The sequence below is a fragment of the Somniosus microcephalus genome, chromosome 7 (assembly GCF_052327205.1).
Source record: "Somniosus microcephalus isolate GS21.2 chromosome 7, FLI_Smic_1.0, whole genome shotgun sequence".
Lineage (NCBI taxonomy): Eukaryota > Metazoa > Chordata > Chondrichthyes > Squaliformes > Somniosidae > Somniosus > Somniosus microcephalus.
In genome coordinates this window covers 174725462-174743036 of record NC_140993.1, presented here as the reverse complement: position 1 = coordinate 174743036, position 17575 = coordinate 174725462, and the positions used below count along the sequence as shown (strand labels likewise).

At 46.8% G+C, this 17575-nt stretch overlaps 1 protein-coding gene across 7 annotated transcripts in view; it reads left to right on the top strand.

Moving 5' to 3' along the window:
• Window positions 1-1503, top strand: part of tpd52 (tumor protein D52) — a 127971-nt gene extending 126468 nt beyond the window's left edge. For all 7 annotated transcript variants that reach the window (XM_085993220.1, XM_085993221.1, XM_085993222.1 and 4 more), the window contains one exon: window positions 255-1503. In XM_085993220.1, the coding sequence (XP_085849346.1) occupies window positions 255-377 (123 nt within the window). In that variant the 3' untranslated portion in view covers window positions 378-1503. The remainder of the gene's footprint in view (window positions 1-254) is intronic.
• Window positions 1504-17575: the final 16072 nt, after the last annotated feature.

The window sequence follows — 17575 nt, the reverse complement described above, 5'->3', positions numbered from 1 at the left end:
GATTGTTAATTTCAACGTGGGTACAGTACAGTCAAGCTTTTTATACAGTCAATTCATTGGTATTAGTTTGATGTTTTAATAAGTTTGTGAAACATAATTCCATTTCCATGCTGATTTTTAATGGCTTGTCAAAACATTACTGTAATGAATTTGCAAGACTCTTTTTCAGTACAAGTGCTTTTTAGCAGTCTCATTTTGCATTGAACTTTAACCACATTTTATAGTTGTCTGTATTCATTTGACTTTTTTTTAAGTCCAAGGTCGCAGGCAACAAGGAAGGAGGTGGTGATTTTGGGAACGTTCTAAATTCTGCAGCAAACGCAAGTGCCACAGAGGCCATTACAGAAGAGGTTTCCGATGTTCAACAAGCTCATTAAAATGCTGTTTTAAGTCTGGTTCGCCTTTGACACGTTACAAATCAAGCACATAGTACTAGTAGTTGCAAATAATGGCTTTCTTCCATCAGTTGTGCCTATGTCTCACTACATTGCATCTTGTATTTAACAGCTCACAGGATCTGACCTGGACCTAGATTACTACATTTAAAAATTGTCATTTGTATTAATTAAACTACTTCGGCCCTCAACAGCAAAAATTGCTTTGTTTTAAGTGGAATACTTTTTGGTGAAAATGCTCCTCAGACTTGAATGACTGACTGTTCAAAAGCCACGCCACACATTATACCACAGAGAAACTATCTTGATGTATGGAATACTCAGTTGAAATGAATTACATTTTCACACCTGTTTTTCCAGAATGGATTATTTTGAACTATCGAAAAACTGCATGGCATGAATTTGGTGACAAGCAGACCCAAGCTATGGCTCAGCTTAAAAGTGATGGCTTATGTTTTGTGCAAGGTTATTAATATTAACTGTCTATTAAAGACATGGTGGAAGATATTTCTTGCTTCTGGGAGGTGTTATCTGTTCCAACTATATGGTACAAGACACATTTGTAGGAAAATGCCATAATCTGAACAGAAGTTTCCACTACTTAGCATTCTCTTCCAACATGGAATTGTATGGATTTTTTTGCTATTTTAAAATAAAATCCTATTCATCTAGTTTTCGCATTAATACATGGCAAAGTATTTTCTTGTGTAAGGGCTTATAGTTTCGTGACTTGGATCTGTTTATATTTACGGGAGGTGATTATAAATGTACACTTGCTTCTCATTTTAATGCATGTTGGCAGTTAGCAGTTAAGGTTCAGAATTTTGGGTCTGAGTGTTGAAGACCAAATGAATGGATGGCATTGATTAAAAAATGTCGCATTAATGCATATTTGAGGTTCACGAGTTCAATGTTAACATTGTAAAATGGTAATTTTGTTTTTGTTCACAGCACTATCTTGGTACGTTCTGTAAGAAAAAGCAACACTTAATAAAGATTGCTGATAGTAAAATGTTTACTGTGAAATTGTTTGTCTCCCCAGAATTAAGATTTGGCCCATTGATGTATTTTGGCCCATTGATGTAATAAAATAATATTTCATACTTTATTGCCGATGTAAAACAGTCTTATTACTGGATGCTTCAGATCTGTGCTACTTCTAACCTTGCCTGAAAATGACCACATTCCAATCTGCAAAGGTCCCTGACCAAACAATTAAGCTCTGAATGATAGCCAGTGTAGACATTGTGTCCTTAGGTGATACTAATTCCCCCGTAGCCTAGTGCTAAGGTCACTGGGCTAGTAATCTAGAGGCCTGGACAAATGATCCAGAGACCGTGAGTTCAAATCCCACCACTACAGCTGGGGAATTTAAATTCAGTTAATTAAAATCTGGAATTAAAAAAAAAAAAAAAAGCGCTAGTATCAGTAATGGTAACCATGAAACAATCGGATTGTCGTAAAAACCCATCTGGTTCACTAATGTCCTTTTGTAGGGAAGAAAATCTGCCGGACCACCTGGCATCGACCTTGGCACCAGCCACGGACACGGTAACGGCACACCCAGTTGACCCTGCAAAGTCCTCCTTAGCAACATCTGGGGACTTGTGCCAACATTCGGAGAGCTGTCCTACAGACTAGTCAAGCAACATAGTCATACTCACAGAATCATACCTTTCAGCCAATGTCCCAAACTCCCATCACTATCCTGCCCAGGGCTGGTGGCTCAATGGTATATAGTCGGGAAGGAGTGGCCCTGGGAGTCCTCCACATTGACTCTAGACCCCATGAAGTCTCATGACTTCAGGTCAAGCATGGGCAAGGAAACATCCTGCTGATTACCATCTACCGCCCTCCCTCAGCTGATGAATCAGTACTCCTCCATGTTGAACACCACTTGGAAGAAGCACTAAGAGTAGCAAGGGCACAGAATGTACTCTGGGTGGGGGACTTCAATGTCCATCACCAAGAGTGGTTCAGTAACACCACGGCCGAGTCCTGAACGACATAACTGCGAGTCTGGGCTTGCGACAGGTGGTGAGAACCAACACAAGGGGAAAAATCTACTTGTCCTCACCAATCTACCTGTCGCAGATGCATCTGTCCATTGGTAGCAGTGACCACCACACAGTCATTGTGGAGACGCAGTCCTGTCTTCACACCCAGGACACCCTCCATCGTGTTGTGTGGCACTACCACCATACTAAATGGGATAGATTCAGAACAGATCTAGCAGTTCAAAACTAGGCATCCATGTGGTGCTGTAGGCCATCAGCAGCAGCAGATTTGTATTCCACCACAATCTGTAACTCATGGCCTGGCATATCCCTCAGTCTACCATTACCATCAAGCCAGAGGACCAACCCTGGCTCAATAAGAAGTGTAGAAGAGCATGCCAGGAGCAGTACCAGGCGTACCTAAAAACGAGGTGCCAATCTGGGGAAGCTGCGACACAGGGCTACATGTATGCTAAAAAGCAGAAGCAGCATGCTATAGACAGGGCTAAGCAATCACACAATCAACAGATCAGATCAAAGCTCTAGTCCTACCACATCCAGTCATGAATGGTGGTGGAGCATTAAACAACTAACTGGAGGAGAAGGCTCCATGAATATCCCCATCCTCAATGCTGGCGGAGCTTAGCACGTGAATGCAAAAGACAAGGCAGAAGCATTTGCAACCATCTTCAGCCAGAAGTGCTGAGTGGATGATCCATATCGGCCTACTCCTGAGGTCCCCACCATCACAGAAGCCAGTCTTCAGCCAATTCGATTCACGTCACGTGATAGCAAGAAACAGCTGAGCGCACTGGATACAGCAAAGGCTATGGGACCCGACAACATCCCGGCTATCGTGCTGAAGACTTGTGCTCCAGAACTAACCGCGCCTCTAGCCAAGCTGTTCCAGTACAGCTACAATACTGGCATCTATCCGACAATGTGGAAAACTGCCCAGGTATGCCCTGTCCACAAAAAGCAGGACAAATCCAACCCGCCCCATCAGTCTACTCTCAATCATTGGCAAAGTGATGGAAGGTGTCATCAATAGTGCTATCAAGTGGCACATACCAATAACCTGTTCACTGATGCCCAGTTTGGGTTCTGCCAAGACCACTCGGCTCCCGACCTCATTACAGCCTTGGGCCAAACATGGACAAATGAGCTGAATTTCAGAGGTGAGGTGAGAGTGGCTGCCCTTGACATCAAGGCAGCATTTGACCGAGTGTGGCATGAAGGAGCCTTCGTAAAACTGAAGTCAATGGGAATCGGCAGGTAAATGCTCCACTGACTGAAGTCATACCTAGCACAAAGGAAGATGGTTGTGGTGGTTGAAGGACCAGAAACTTAACTAGACCAGCCACATAAATACTGTGGCAACAAGAGCAGGCCAGAGGCTAGGTATTCTGCAGCAAGTGTCTCACCTGACTCCCCAAAGCTTTTCCACCATCTACAAGGCACAAGTAAATAGTGTGATGGAATACTGCTTGGATGAGTGCAACTCCAACAACACTCAAGAAGCTCGACACCATCCAGGATAAAGCAGCCTGCTTGATTGGCACCTCATCAACCACCTTAAACATTCACTCCCTCCACCACCGGCGCACCATGGCTGCAGTGTGTACCATCTACAAGATGCACTGCAGCAACTCACCAAGGCTTCTTCGGCAGCACCTCCCAAACCCGCAACCGTTTCCACCAAGAAGGACAAGGGCAGCAGGCGCATGAGAACACCACCACATCCAAGTTCTCCTCCAAATCACACACCAGCCTGACTTAGAAGTATATCGCCGATCCTTCATCGTCACTGGGTCAAAATCCTGGAACTCCCTACCTCACAGGACTGTGGGAGTACCTTCACCACATGGACTGCAGCGGTTCAAGAAGGTGGCTCACCACCACCTTCTCGAGGACAATTAGGGATGGGCAATAAATGCTGGCCTTGCCAACGATGCCCACATTGCATCAATGAATTTTTAAAAATTAGAATAATAAATTGTTTATTATTGGTATAACATTCCTGTCCTTGCAGAGTATTTATCCTCTGACTTGCAGTGAGCAACACCATGGAAGATCCGTTCAGGTTTAAAAAAATGCACTCTGATAAGCATGTAAAATATTAAAATGATAGGAATCTCTGAGCTGTATTAATTTAATTTAGAATGAAAACAGTTTAAAGCATCCAAGAAATATTTCAAGTGAAACTCTGCTACAGGACTTGTTTACCTCAGTGAGCTATGTAGGAATGCCATATAGTGAAAGAATGTCATGTAATGATATATAAAAGTTGGGAATTCTCAGTCATAGTTACAGTAGGGAAATAAGCCAAGTAATGAACCATTGTAGATGGCTCTGGAATGTATGGAAGCTCTGGGATTACAGGTGAAAGAAACCTGTTTCAGAGGGAATTGTGATCAAACTATTTAGTACTCTGGTCAGATTGCACCTTGAGTACTTTGTCTGGTTTTGGTCACTGCGAAGCAAGTGCTGGAGGAGGTAGTGTAAAAATGAACTGTGAGATTGATTCCCTCATGGCAGGGGTCTGAGCTATGAGGAAAATTTAGAGAGACATGAGCTTCAGTATGGAAAGGAAGTCTCTGAGGTGATCTTAGAGGTATGCAAGATTCTTAAGGGAATGGAAAAGGTAAATCCAGAATATTGCTTTACATTAAATTGCAATAGTATGACAAAGGGACGCTGGTTAACACTGGTAAACTGATCTCAAAGTTCTTCACACACAGTGATCACAGATGGAATGAACTTGCAGATAGAGTAGTGATGGCAAAACCCTTGGAATTATTTAAGAAACAATTGGATGCTGTAAAAGGGATTGGGGCATTTCTGATTGGATGAACTAAATTGGGTTGATCACAATTATCTTGTGATCTTTGCAAAGTGCCTACACTTCAAAAGTACTTCATTGGCTGTAAAGTGCTTTTGGGACATCCTGAGGTTGTGAAAGGCGCTATATAAATGCAAGATCTTTTCAGTGTTAGGGCTTTGATGCGTAAAGTTTACATGGTTGGTCAGTGCTAGCAAACAGCAAGGCGGAGGTTGGGGATGGCATTAAAAGGGGAAATTAAAGAAGCGTCCAATAAGGGCACAGCAGTCATCATGGGTGACTTTAATCTACATATAGATTGGGCTAACCAAATTAGTAACAATACTGTGGAGGAGGAATTCCTGGAGTGGTTACGGGATGGTTTCCTGGACCAATATGTCGAGGAACCAACCAGAGATCAGGCCATCTTAGACTGGGTATTATGTAACGAGAAAGGATTAATTAGCAATCTTGTTGTACGAGGCCCCTTGGGTCGGAGCGATCATAATATGATCGAATTCTTCATTAAGATGGAGAATGAAGTAGTTGACTCAGAGACAAGGGTCCTCAATTTAAATAAAGGAAACTACGATGGTCTGAGGTGCGAGTTGGGTAGGATTGATTGGGGAATGTCACTCAAAGGGTTGACAGTGGATAGGCAATGGCAAACATTCAAAGACCGCATGGATGAACTACAGAATTTGTTCATCCCAGTTTGGCATAAAAATAAAACAAAAAAGGTGACTCAACCGTGGCTAACGGGAAATTAGGGATAGCATAAGATCCAAGGAGAGGACATTTAAATTGGCCAGAAAAAGCAATAATCCTGAGGATTGGGAGCAGTTTAGGATTCAACAAAGGAGGACAAAGAGTTAATTAAGAAAGGGAAAATAGAATATGAGAGTAAGCTTGCAGGAAACATAAAAACTGACTGTAAAAGCTTTTATAGATATGTGAAGAGAAAAAGATTGGTGAAATCAAACGTAGGTCCCTGGCAGTCAGAATCAGGGGAATTTATAATGGGGAACAAAGAAATGGCAAACCAACTAAATACATATTTTGGTTCTGTCTTCACAAAGGAGGACACAAATAACCTCCCAGAGATATCGGGGAACATAGGGTCTGATGAAAGGGTGGAACTGAAAGAAATCAGTCTTTGTAGGGAAATGGTGTTAGGGAAACTGATGGGACTGAAGGCCGATAAATCCCCAGGGCCTGATAATCTACATCCTAGGGTACTTAAGGAAGTGGCCCTAGAAATAGTAGATGCATTGCTCATCATCTTCCAACATTCGATGGAATCTGGAACAGTACCCATGGATTGGAGGGTAGCTAATGTTACCCCACTATTCAAAAAAGGTGGTAGAGAGAAAACGGGGAATTACAGACTGGTAAGCCTGACATCGGTAGTGGGGAAAATGCTAGAGTCCATTATAAAAGATGTAATAGCAGAGCACTTGGAAAACAGTGACAGGATCGGACAAAGTCAACATGGATTCATAAAAGGTAAATCGTGCTTGACTAATCTACTGGAATTTTTTGAGGATGTAACTGGGAAAATAGATAAGGGAGAACCAGTGGATGTGGTGTATCTGGACTTTCAGAAGGCCTTTGATAAGGTCCCGCATAAGAGATCAGCGTGTAAAGTTAAGGCACATGGGATTGGGGGCAAGGTATTGACTTGGATAGAGAACTGGTTGGCAGACAGAAAGCAAAGAGTTGGAATAAACGGGTCTTTTTCCGAGTGGCAGGCAGTGACTAGTGGGGTACCGCAGGGATCGGTCCTTGGACCCCAGCTATTCACAATATATATAAATGATCTGGACAAGGAAACTAGATGTAATATCTCCAAATTTGCAGACGACACAAAGCTGGGTGGGCATGTGTGCTGTGAGGAGGATGTCAAGAAACTCCAGGATGATTTGGACATGTTGGGTGATTGGGCAGAAACATAGCAGATGCAATATAACGTGGATAAATGTGAGGTTATCCACTTTGGGGGCAAAAACAGGAAGGCAGATTATTATCTAAATGGCAAGAGATTGGGAGAAGGGGAAGTGCAACGAGACCTGGGTGCCCTTGTGCACCAGTCACTGAAGGTAAGCATGCAGGTGCAGCAGGCGGTTAAGAAGGCAAATGGTATGTTGGCCGTCGTAGCGAGAGGGTTTGAGTACAGGAACAAGGATGTCTTGCTGCAGTAGTACAGGGACTTGGTGAGACCACGTCTTGAGTATTGTGTGCAGTTTTGGTCGCCTTATCTGAGGAAGGACGTTCTTGCCATGGAAGGAGTTCAGCGAAGATTCACCAGGCTGTTACCTGGGATGGCAGGAATGACGTATGAGAAGAGATTGGGTCGATTGGACTTGTACTCTTGTCGAGGCAGCCGGGAGCAGCAGCGGGTGTCGAGTTGGAGCAGCGAGGCAAGGCCTAGTCGAGGCAGTCGGGAGCAGCAGCAGGTGTCGAGTCGGAGCAGCGAGGCGAGGCCTAGTCGAGGCAGCCGGGAGCAGCAGCGGGTGTTGAGTCGGAGCAGTGAGGCGAGGCAGTCTAAACAGGCTCCACAGGCAATATTCCAAAGGGAGGTCAGAATTCAAAAGTGACATCACAGCCAAGCTGGTAGGTGATTGGCTGGTTGGTGAGTACTTTTCCTTCCCTTTTATAAACCTTTTTAAGTTGGTAAGTTCAATTAAATAGAGGTGTGATATTCATCATCTAGAATCGGGGCAGAGGGTATTTAAAAATAATAAATTTAATTAATTACATACAATGGCAGAGCAGGTGATGTGTTACTGCTGCAATATGTGGGCGCTGGTGGACACCATTGATGTTCACAGTGATCACATTTGCAGTAAGTGTTGGTTGCTCGAGGAACTCCGGCTCCGTGTTGATGAGCTGGAGTCTGAGCTTCAAACACTGTAACACATCGGGGAGGGGGAGAGTTACCTGGACTGTGTGTTCCAGGAAGTAGTCACACCAATTAGATTAACTAATTCAGATGTATTCCGTGGTCAGGGATAGGAGGGTCTGACTATTAGTGAGGCAGGTACGGGGATCCAGGAGGTAGTGTTGGAGGAGTCGCAGCCCTTGCTCTTGTCCAACAGGTTCGAGGCTCTTACTCCCTGTGAGGACAGGAACAGGGACTGCAGGGAGGATGAGCAACCTGGCCACAGCACCGTGGAACGAGGAGCCATTGAGGTGGGGGGGAGTAAAAAGAAATGTTGTAGTGGTAGGGGACAGTATCATTAGGGGGATAGATAGGGTTCTTTGCAGCCGAGAGCGAGAGTCCCGAAGGCTGTGTTGCCTGCCCGGTGCCAGGGTTAAGGACATCTCTTCTGGGCTGGAGAGAAACTTGGAGTGGGAAGGGGAGGATCCAGTTGTCGTGGTCCATGTTGGTACCAACGACATAGATAGGACAAGGAAAGAGGTTCTGCTAAGGGAGTATGAGCAGCTAGGGGCCAAATTAAAAAGCAGAACCACAAGGGTAATAATCTCTGGAGTACTACCTGAGCCACGAACAAATTTGGCTAGGGTAAATAAAATCAGAGAGTTAAATGCGTGGCTCAAAGACTGCTGTGGGAGAAATGGGTTTTGCTTCTTGGGACACTGGCACCAGTACTGGGACAGGAGAGAGCTGTTCCGTTGGGACGGACTTCACTTGGCCAGTGCTGGGACTAGAATCCTGGCGAATCGAATAACTAGGGCTGTAGAGAGGGCTTTAAACTAATTAGTGGGGGGGGGGAGGTTTCAAGAGAGCGAAAAATAAAAATGTCAGCGGAGAAGGCAATAGAGCAAGGTAGCAGTGGGGGAATTAAAAACCAGAGAGTGTCAGGAAGGGACAGAATGTATAAAGATAAAGGTAGAGTAGTAAAAGGGGGTAAAAGCAGGAATAAATGATCACAAAACATATTTAAAAGTTCTTTATCTGAATGCACGCAGCATTCGTAACAAAATAGACGAGTTGACGGTACAAATAACTACACATGAGTATGATCTGGTGGCCATTACAGAAACATGGCTGCGAGGTGACCATGACTGGGAACTAAACATCCAGGGGTATTTGACAATTAGGAAGGACAGACAGGAAGGAAAGGGAGGTGGGGTGGCTATGTTAATAAAGGATGGAATCACTGCAATAGTGAGAAATGATTTTGGGTCAAAGGATCAGGATAGTGAAACAGTTTGGGTGGATATAAGGAATAATAAGGGGAAAAAGTCACTAGTGGGCGTAGTCTATAGGCTTCCTAACAGTTGCAACTCTGTTGGTCGGAGTATAAATTAGGAAATAGTTGGGGCTTGTAATAAGGGAACAGCTATAATCATGGGCGATTTTAATTTTCATATTGACTGGACAAATCAAATTGGGCAGGGCAGCCTTGAGGAAGAGTTCACAGAGTGCATTAGGGACGGGTTCCTTGAGCAGTATGTAACTGAACCAACTAGGGGGCAGGCAATCTTAGATCTGGTCCATTGTAATGAGACAGGATTAATAAAAAATGTCCTAGTAAAGGATCCCCTTGGAATGAGTGACCATAACATGGTTGAATTCCGAATTCAGTTGGAGGGTGAGAGAGTTGGATCTCAAACCAGCGTACTAAGCTTAAATAAAGGAGTCTATGAAGGTATGAGAGCAGAGTTGACTAAAGTGGACTGGGAAAATAGATTAAAGTGTAAGACGGTACATGAGCAGTGGTGTACATTCAAGGAGATATTTCACAACTTTCAAGAAAAATATATTCCAGTGAGGAAAAAGGGGCATAAAAGAAAAGACAGCCATCCGTGGCTAAGTAAAGTAATAAAGGATAGTATCCGACTGAAAACAAGGGCATATAAAGTAGCCAAATCTAGTGGGAGGATAGAAGATTGGGAAGCATTTAAAAGCCAGCAAAGAATAACTAAAAGATTAATTAAGAAAGTGAAGATAGATTATGAAAGTAAACTAACAAAAAATATAAAAACAGATAGCAAGAGTTTCTACAGTTATATAAAAAGAAAAAGGGTGGCTAAAGTGAATGTTGGTCCCTTGGAGGACGAGACCGGGAAATTAGTGGTGGGGAACATGGAGATGGCAGAAATGCTGAATAAATATTTTGTATCAGTCTTTACAGTAGAGGACACTAAAAATATCCCAACACTGGACAAACAGGGGGCTTTGGGGGGGTGGAGCTAAACACGATTAAAATCACGAAGGAGGTGGTACTCGGTAAAATAATGGGACTAAAGGCGGATAAATCCCCTGGACCTAATGGCTTACATCCTAGGGTCTTGAGAGAAGTAGCGGTAGGAATTGTGGATGCATTGGTGGTAATTTTCCAAAACTCCCTGGATTCAGGAAAGGTCCCAGCAGATTGGAAAACTGCTAGTGTAATGTCCTTATTTAAAAAGGGAGGCAGACAAAAGGCTGGAAACTATAGACCAGTTAGCCTAACATCTGTGGTTGGTAAAATGTTGGAGTCCATTATTAAGGAAGCAGTAACAGGACATTTGGATAAGCATAATTTAATCGGACAGAGTCAGCATGGTTTTACGAAGGGGAAGTCATGTTTGACAAATTTGCTCGAATTCTTTGAGGACGTAACAGGGTGGATAAAGGGGAACCAGTGGATGTGGTGTATTTGGACTTCCAAAAGGCATTTGACAAGGTGCCACACAAAAGATTACTGCACAAGATAAAAAGTCACGGGATTGGGGGCAATATACTGGAATGGGTGGAAGATTGGCTATCTAACAGAAAACAGAGTTGGGATAAATGGTTCATTCTCGGGTTGGCAATCAGTAACTAGTGGTGTTCCGCAGGGGTCAGTGCTGGGACCCCAACTCTTTACAATCTATATTAACGATTTGGAGGAAGGGACCGAGTGCAACGTATCCAAGTTTGCCGACGATACAAAGATGGGAGGGAAAGCAGTGAGTGAGGAGGACATAAAAAAACCTGCAAAAGGATATAAACAGGCTAAGTGAGTGGGCAAAAATTTGGCAGATGGAATATAATGTTGGAAAGTGTGAGGTTATGCACTTTGGCAGAAAAAATCAAAGAGCAAGTTATTATCTAAATGGAGAGAAACTGCAAAGTGCTACAGTACAAAGTGATCTGGGGGTCCTGATGCATGAAACACAGAAGGTTAGTATGCAGGTACAGCAGGTGATCAGGAAGGCCAATGGAATCTTGGCTTTTATTGCAAGGGGGATGGAGTATAAAAGCAGGGAAGTTTTGCTGCAGTTATATCGGGTACTGGTGAGGCCGCACCTGGAATACTGCGTACAGTTTTGGTTTCCATATTTAAGAAAAGATATACTTGCTCTCGAGGCAGTTCAGAGAAGGTTCACTCGGTTGATTCCGGAGATGAGGGGGTTGACTTATGAGGAAAGGTTGAGTAGGTTGGGCCTCTACTCATTGGAATTCAGAAGAATGAGAGGCGATCTTATCGAAACATATAAGATTGTGAGGGTGCTTGATCGGGTGGATGCGGTGAGGATGTTTTCACTGATGGGTGAGACTAGAACTAGGGGGCATAATCTTAGAATAAGGGGCTGCCCTTTCAAAACTGAGATGAGGAGAAACTTCTTCACTCAGAGGGTAGTAAATCTATGGAATTTGCTACCTCAGAGAGCTGTGGAAGCTGCGACATTAAATAAATTTAAAATGGTGATAGACAGTTTCCTAGCTAATAAGGGGTTATGGGGAGAGGGCAGGGAAGTGGATCCTATTGAATGGCGGAGCAGGCCCGAGGGGCCGTATGGCCTACTCCTGCTCCTACTTCTTATGTTCTTATGTACTCGCTGGAGTTTAGAAAAATGAGAGGTGATCTCATTGAAACTTATAAAATTCTGACAGGACTGGACAGACTAGATGCAGGAAGGATGTTCCCGATGGTCGGGGAGTCCAGAACCAGGGGACACAGTCTAAGGATAAAGGGTAGGCCATTTAGGACAGAAGTGAGGAGGAATTTCTTCACCCAGAGAGTGATGAACCTGTGGAATTCTCTACCACAGAAGGCGGTGGAGGCCAGTTCATTAAATATATTCAAGAAGGAGTTGGATATATTTCTTAAGGCTAAAGGGATCAAGGGGTATGGGGAGAAAGCAGGGACCGGGTACTGAATTTGGATGATCAGCCATGATCGCATTGAATGGCAGAGCAGGCTCGCGGGGCCGAATGGCCTACTCCTGCTCCTATCTTCTATGTTTCTAGCTAATTGTGGCGCTTGTGTCAATCATTTATTTTTACATTTTCAAGAACCAATGCAGTTTGATTATTTTCTATAGTTTTGTTTTTGCTTTGAGTTTTCTTAGGAACGTGTTAAAGAAGGGAAGTGAAATGATACAGTGTCGGAATTAACGAATTCCTACGAATAACGGAGATCGACACAGGAGAAGAATTAAACAGGTCTTTACTCAACGGAGATGCCACGAGGACAGTCTGGGCAGCCCCGTGGTTTGCGACGTGACGTCATCGCGTTTACCCGCGTTTTCCCGCGCTCTTAAAGGGGCCACGCCCCGTACATGCAAACTCTATATACAAAACACAGTAATGCCTAACACAATGGTACAGGTTTAGGCTGGTGTTAGAACATTGTTAAAGAGAATTATATATAGATAGCCAGAGTCATTCAGTGGTTCTGCCACATGCGCCCCCCCAGAATTCACTTTAACGGACAAAGTCAAACGGTGAGGGAGTCTGACGAGCCTGTCAGAACGACTCCTGTACTCTCGAGGCGGAGGCTGCTGGTCGGCTGGCGGGCGGTCGCACTTGGTCTGCCGTAACGACGATGGGTGGCTGACCCCATCTCTGCGGTTGTGCTGTCTCGACGGGGCGGTCGAGGTCTAAATGTGCTGGCTTTAAGCGGTCGACTGAAATGTGGTCCGGTTTACCACCGACATCTGCCGTGAAGGTTTTGTCCCCTGCTTCCAACACGCGGAAGGACCGATATATGGGGCCTTGAGCGGATCCCTATGTGCGTCATGGCGAATAAAAACGTATTCAGCCTTGTGAAGCTCCGTGGGAACGTGTGACCTCTGCAGCCCGTGGTGCGAAGTGGGCACCGGTGCGAAACATCTGGCCGCCTCTTGGTGACTAGCAAGCTGGGCAGACGCGGACCATGGCTCCGTCGACGTTGGTAGGAAGTCCCCTGGGACTCGCAGCGGCTGACCATACACAAGCTCCGCTGATGAAGAGTGAAGGTCTTCTATGGGGGCCGTGCGAAGGCCCAACAGGACCCACGGTAGCTTGTCTGCCCATCCAGCGTCCTGGAGGCTGGCCCTCAGGGCGGCTTTCATTGACCGGTGGAAGCGTTCGCAGAGGCCATTCGCCTGTGGGTGGTAGGCTGTGGTGCGGTGCAATTTGACACCGAGTCCTTGGGCCACTGCGTTCCAGAGTTCGGAGGAAAACTGCGGTCCCCTGTCTGACGAAATATCTGCGGACACTCCGAAACAGGCGGTCCAGGAGGAAATGAATGCTCTGGCCACGTCCGCCGAAGTAGTGGATGACAGGGGGACCGCCTCCGGCCATCTGGTGGTGCGGTCAACCATGGTCAGGATGTGTGAAAAACCATGGGAGGGTGGGAGTGGTCCTACCAGGTCCACATTGACATGGTCAAAACGTCGCTCCGGGACTGTGAAGGTGGCCAACGGAGCTTTGATGTGGCGCTGTACCTTGGCCTTTTGGCAGACCACGCAGGTGTTGGTCCAGTCGCGGACATCCTTATGCATGCCATGCCATACAAATTTCGCTGACATCAGTCTCTGAGAGGCCTTCATTCCTGGGTGTGACAACCCATGTATGGTGTCGAACACTTTGCGGCGCCAGACGACCGGCACGACAGGGCGAGGATCCTGTACGGAGACGTCACACAACAGCGTGGTACCTGCCAAATGGAACTTGACGTCGGCCAACTGGAGGCCAGTGATGGCCGTTCTGTAAGCTTGGACTTCCGGGTCTGAGGCTTGGTCCGCTGCCATGAGGGCGTAGTCAATGCCCAAATGAACCGTACTGACGATCGCGTGGGAGAGGCAGTCTGCCACCAGGTTGTCCTTACCGGCCACGTGCTTTATATCTGTGGTGAATTCGGATATGTAGGTCAGTTGACGATGCTGTCGGGCTGACCACGGTTCGGCGGTCTTGGCCATTGCAAAGGTTAGCGGCTTATGGTCCACAAAGGCGGTGAAAGGACGTCCTTCCAGGAGGAACCGAAAATGGCGGATGGCCAGAAAAAGGGCGAGCAACTCCCGGTCGAACGTGCTGTATGCTCTCTCGTTCTGCCGTAGTTGACGGCTGAAGAATGCCAATGGCTGCCACGTCCCATTCACCCACCGCTGTTGCACGGCACCGACTGCGTGGTCCGACACGTTGGTGGTGAGGGCGATGGTGGCTCCTGGCAGCGGGTGCGCCAGCATAGTCGCGTTGGCTAAGGCGCTTTTGGTGTCAGCGAATGCTCGGGCCATGTCATCCGTCCAGTCTACCGGGTTCTTGCCAGTCTTGCCCTTGAGGGCCTCGTACAGGGGCTGCATGAGTAGTGCCGCCTTAGGCACGAAACGGTGGTAAAAGTTTACCATGCCTAGGAATTCCTGTAGGGCCTTTACGTTCTGCGGGCGTGGAAAGGATGTCACCGCCTCTACTTTCAAAGGTAAAGGAACTGCTCCCTCTGAGGTGATGCGATGCCCCAGGAAGTTAATTTGGTGCAGGCCAAACTGACACTTGGCCGGGTTGATAATCAGGCCGTGTTGGCTGAGGCGTCGAAAAAGGGTGCGTAGGTGACAGGTATGTTCTTCCTTAGTAGGACTGGCAATTAGAATATCGTCTAGGTAGACGAAGAGGAACTTGAGGTCCCGCAGCACGGAGTCCATCAGGCGTTGGAAAGCCTGGGCGGCGTTCTTTAACCCAAACGGCATTCGTCAAAACTCGAAGAGGACGAATGGGGTGATGACTGCGGTCTTCTGGACGTCTTGTGGATGAACTGGGACCTGCTGGTAGCCCTGGACGAGGTCGACTTTTGAGAACACGGTGTTCCCTGCCAAATGGGCAGAGAAATCCTGAATGTGGGGGATCGGGTACCGATCAGGAGTGGTGGCGTCATTTAGGCGTCGATAGTCACCGCATGGCCGCCATCCGCCGCCAGGCTTCGGGACGATATGGAGGGGTGAAGACCAGGGACTATTTGACCGGCGAATAATCCCTAACCGTTCCATGGTTGCGAACTCCGCCTTTGCGACCGCCAGCTTGCTAGGTTTCAGGCGCCGGGCCCGCGCGTAGACCGGGGGGCCGTTGGTGGTGATGTGGTGTTCTACACCATGTTTCGTGGCTGTGGAGGAGAACGTGGGTCTTGTCGGGTCGGGGAATTTGCCGAGCAGGCGAGCGAACTCATCAGGAGTCGGGAACGCACAGGAGACGGTGCGCGACGTAGTGTTACTGCGGTAACACGGAAGAGAATTAAAAGTTGCTGCGTTGATCAGCCGCCGGTTCCTAACGTCGACCAGGAGGCTGTTGGCGCACAGGAAATCCGCGCCGAGGAGGGGCTGGGAAACTTTGGCCGTAACAAACTCCCAGTGAAAACGTTGCCCCCCGAGGCACAACTCCACTCGCCGTCTGCCGAAGGTCCGAATTGTTCCGCCATTGGCCGCTTCAAGGGCGGGGCTGTGATTCCCCATCTGCACATCGAGGGCGGACGCGGGTAAAATGCTGCACTGCGCTCCGGTGTCGCACAGAAAACGACGACCGGAGAGAGTATCAGTGATGAACAGCAATTTTCCCGCGTTGCCGATCGCCATCGCGGCCGTGGGGTGCCCGTTAGACCCGTTCCTCGGTGGTTGCAGTGTCAGCTGCTGTTTGGTTTGTTGGGGAAAACTGCAGGGCGGGCGGCAACGCTTCGCCTTCGCGCCGAACTGCGCGTGGTAGAAACACAGCCCAGCAGGCTGACAAGCTGGGGTGTGTAGAAGTGCCTTTCTTCTTAGCTCTGGGTAATGACTCAATACACGCTTGGATTCGTCAGACGGACAGGCCTTTTATTTCACTTCTTGCAAGGGGAATCAGCACCTCTACTCAAGGGGTGAGGCTACTATTCCAATGATACAGCGTAAGCGTTCCATATTTATACAGTGTAACAAACAAGTTTAATTGACATTCCTTTGTTCCTCTATCAGAATACATTTTAGATTAATCATCAGGTATTAATGACATATTGACAGAAGGATCCTGGACACATAAGTCAACCGTTAATCTATAACAGGGCATGAATCGTGTAACCGGAGGTCCTCTTTAATCTTAATCATGTATTGGGAGGCTAGGTTTGCTTACGGTCGCAAGTTGTCAGGTCATTGGGTACATCAAAGGAACTCATTATTTCACTTCTACATTCTCATTAGGTGGGCAGACATCTGTTCTTGGCTGTAATCCGAGTACGTGCAATAGCTCTAGTTACACATCGACACTTGCCCAGTGTCAAGTCTGAAAACTTTTACCCAGCAAGCACTTGAAATTAACCCCTTATATCATGTAGATTTCCTCAGGCGGCGTCTGCGGGGGATGGGCGCCTCGTGGCGGCGCAGTATTGCCGAGTTACAGCAAAAATTTTGTCCGCCTCCGCAGCGAGTGTTGTGCAGTCTTCAATGTCAGATCTGGCCAGGGCAGCTTGTACCTGTTCAGGCAGTTGGCTGAGGAAAATCTTGCGGAATAGGAAACATTCCCGTTCTGAGCCCAGGAGTTTGAGCATTTGGCTCATCAACTCTGCAGGCTTGGAGTCCCCGAGCCCGGGCATAGTGAGTAATCGACGGGCGTGCTCCGATTTTGTGAGCCCGAAAACCTGCAGTAACCGCGCTTTGAGGGTTTCATACTTGCGCTCCGTTGGGGGGTTTTCGAGGAGGCTGACGATCCGAGAGGCGGTAGAGCTGTCGAGTGCGGAGACCACATAAAGGTACTTGGTCTGATCCGCATCGATGTTCCTCAGGGTGAACTGGGCCTCGACCTGAATAAACCACGAGGGCGCTTGCTCCCAGAACTGCGGTAGCTTTAGCGAAACGGCGTTCGCTTCCATGCTGTGCTCTTCTTTTGTGAAAACGGGGTCACCAATGTAGGAATTAACAAATTCCTACGAATAACGGAGATCGACACAGGAGAACAATTAAACAGGTCTTTACTCAACGGAGATGCCACGAGGACAGCCTGGGCAGCCCCGTGGTTTGCGACGTGACGTCATCGCGTTTACCCGCGCTCTTAAAGGGGCCACGCCCCATACATGCAAACTATATACAAAACACAGTAATGCCTAACACAATGGTACAGGTTTAGGCTGGTGTTAGAACATCGTTAAAGAGAATTATATACAGTTAGCCAGAGTCATTCAGTGGTTCTGCCACAATAGAATTATAGAATGATA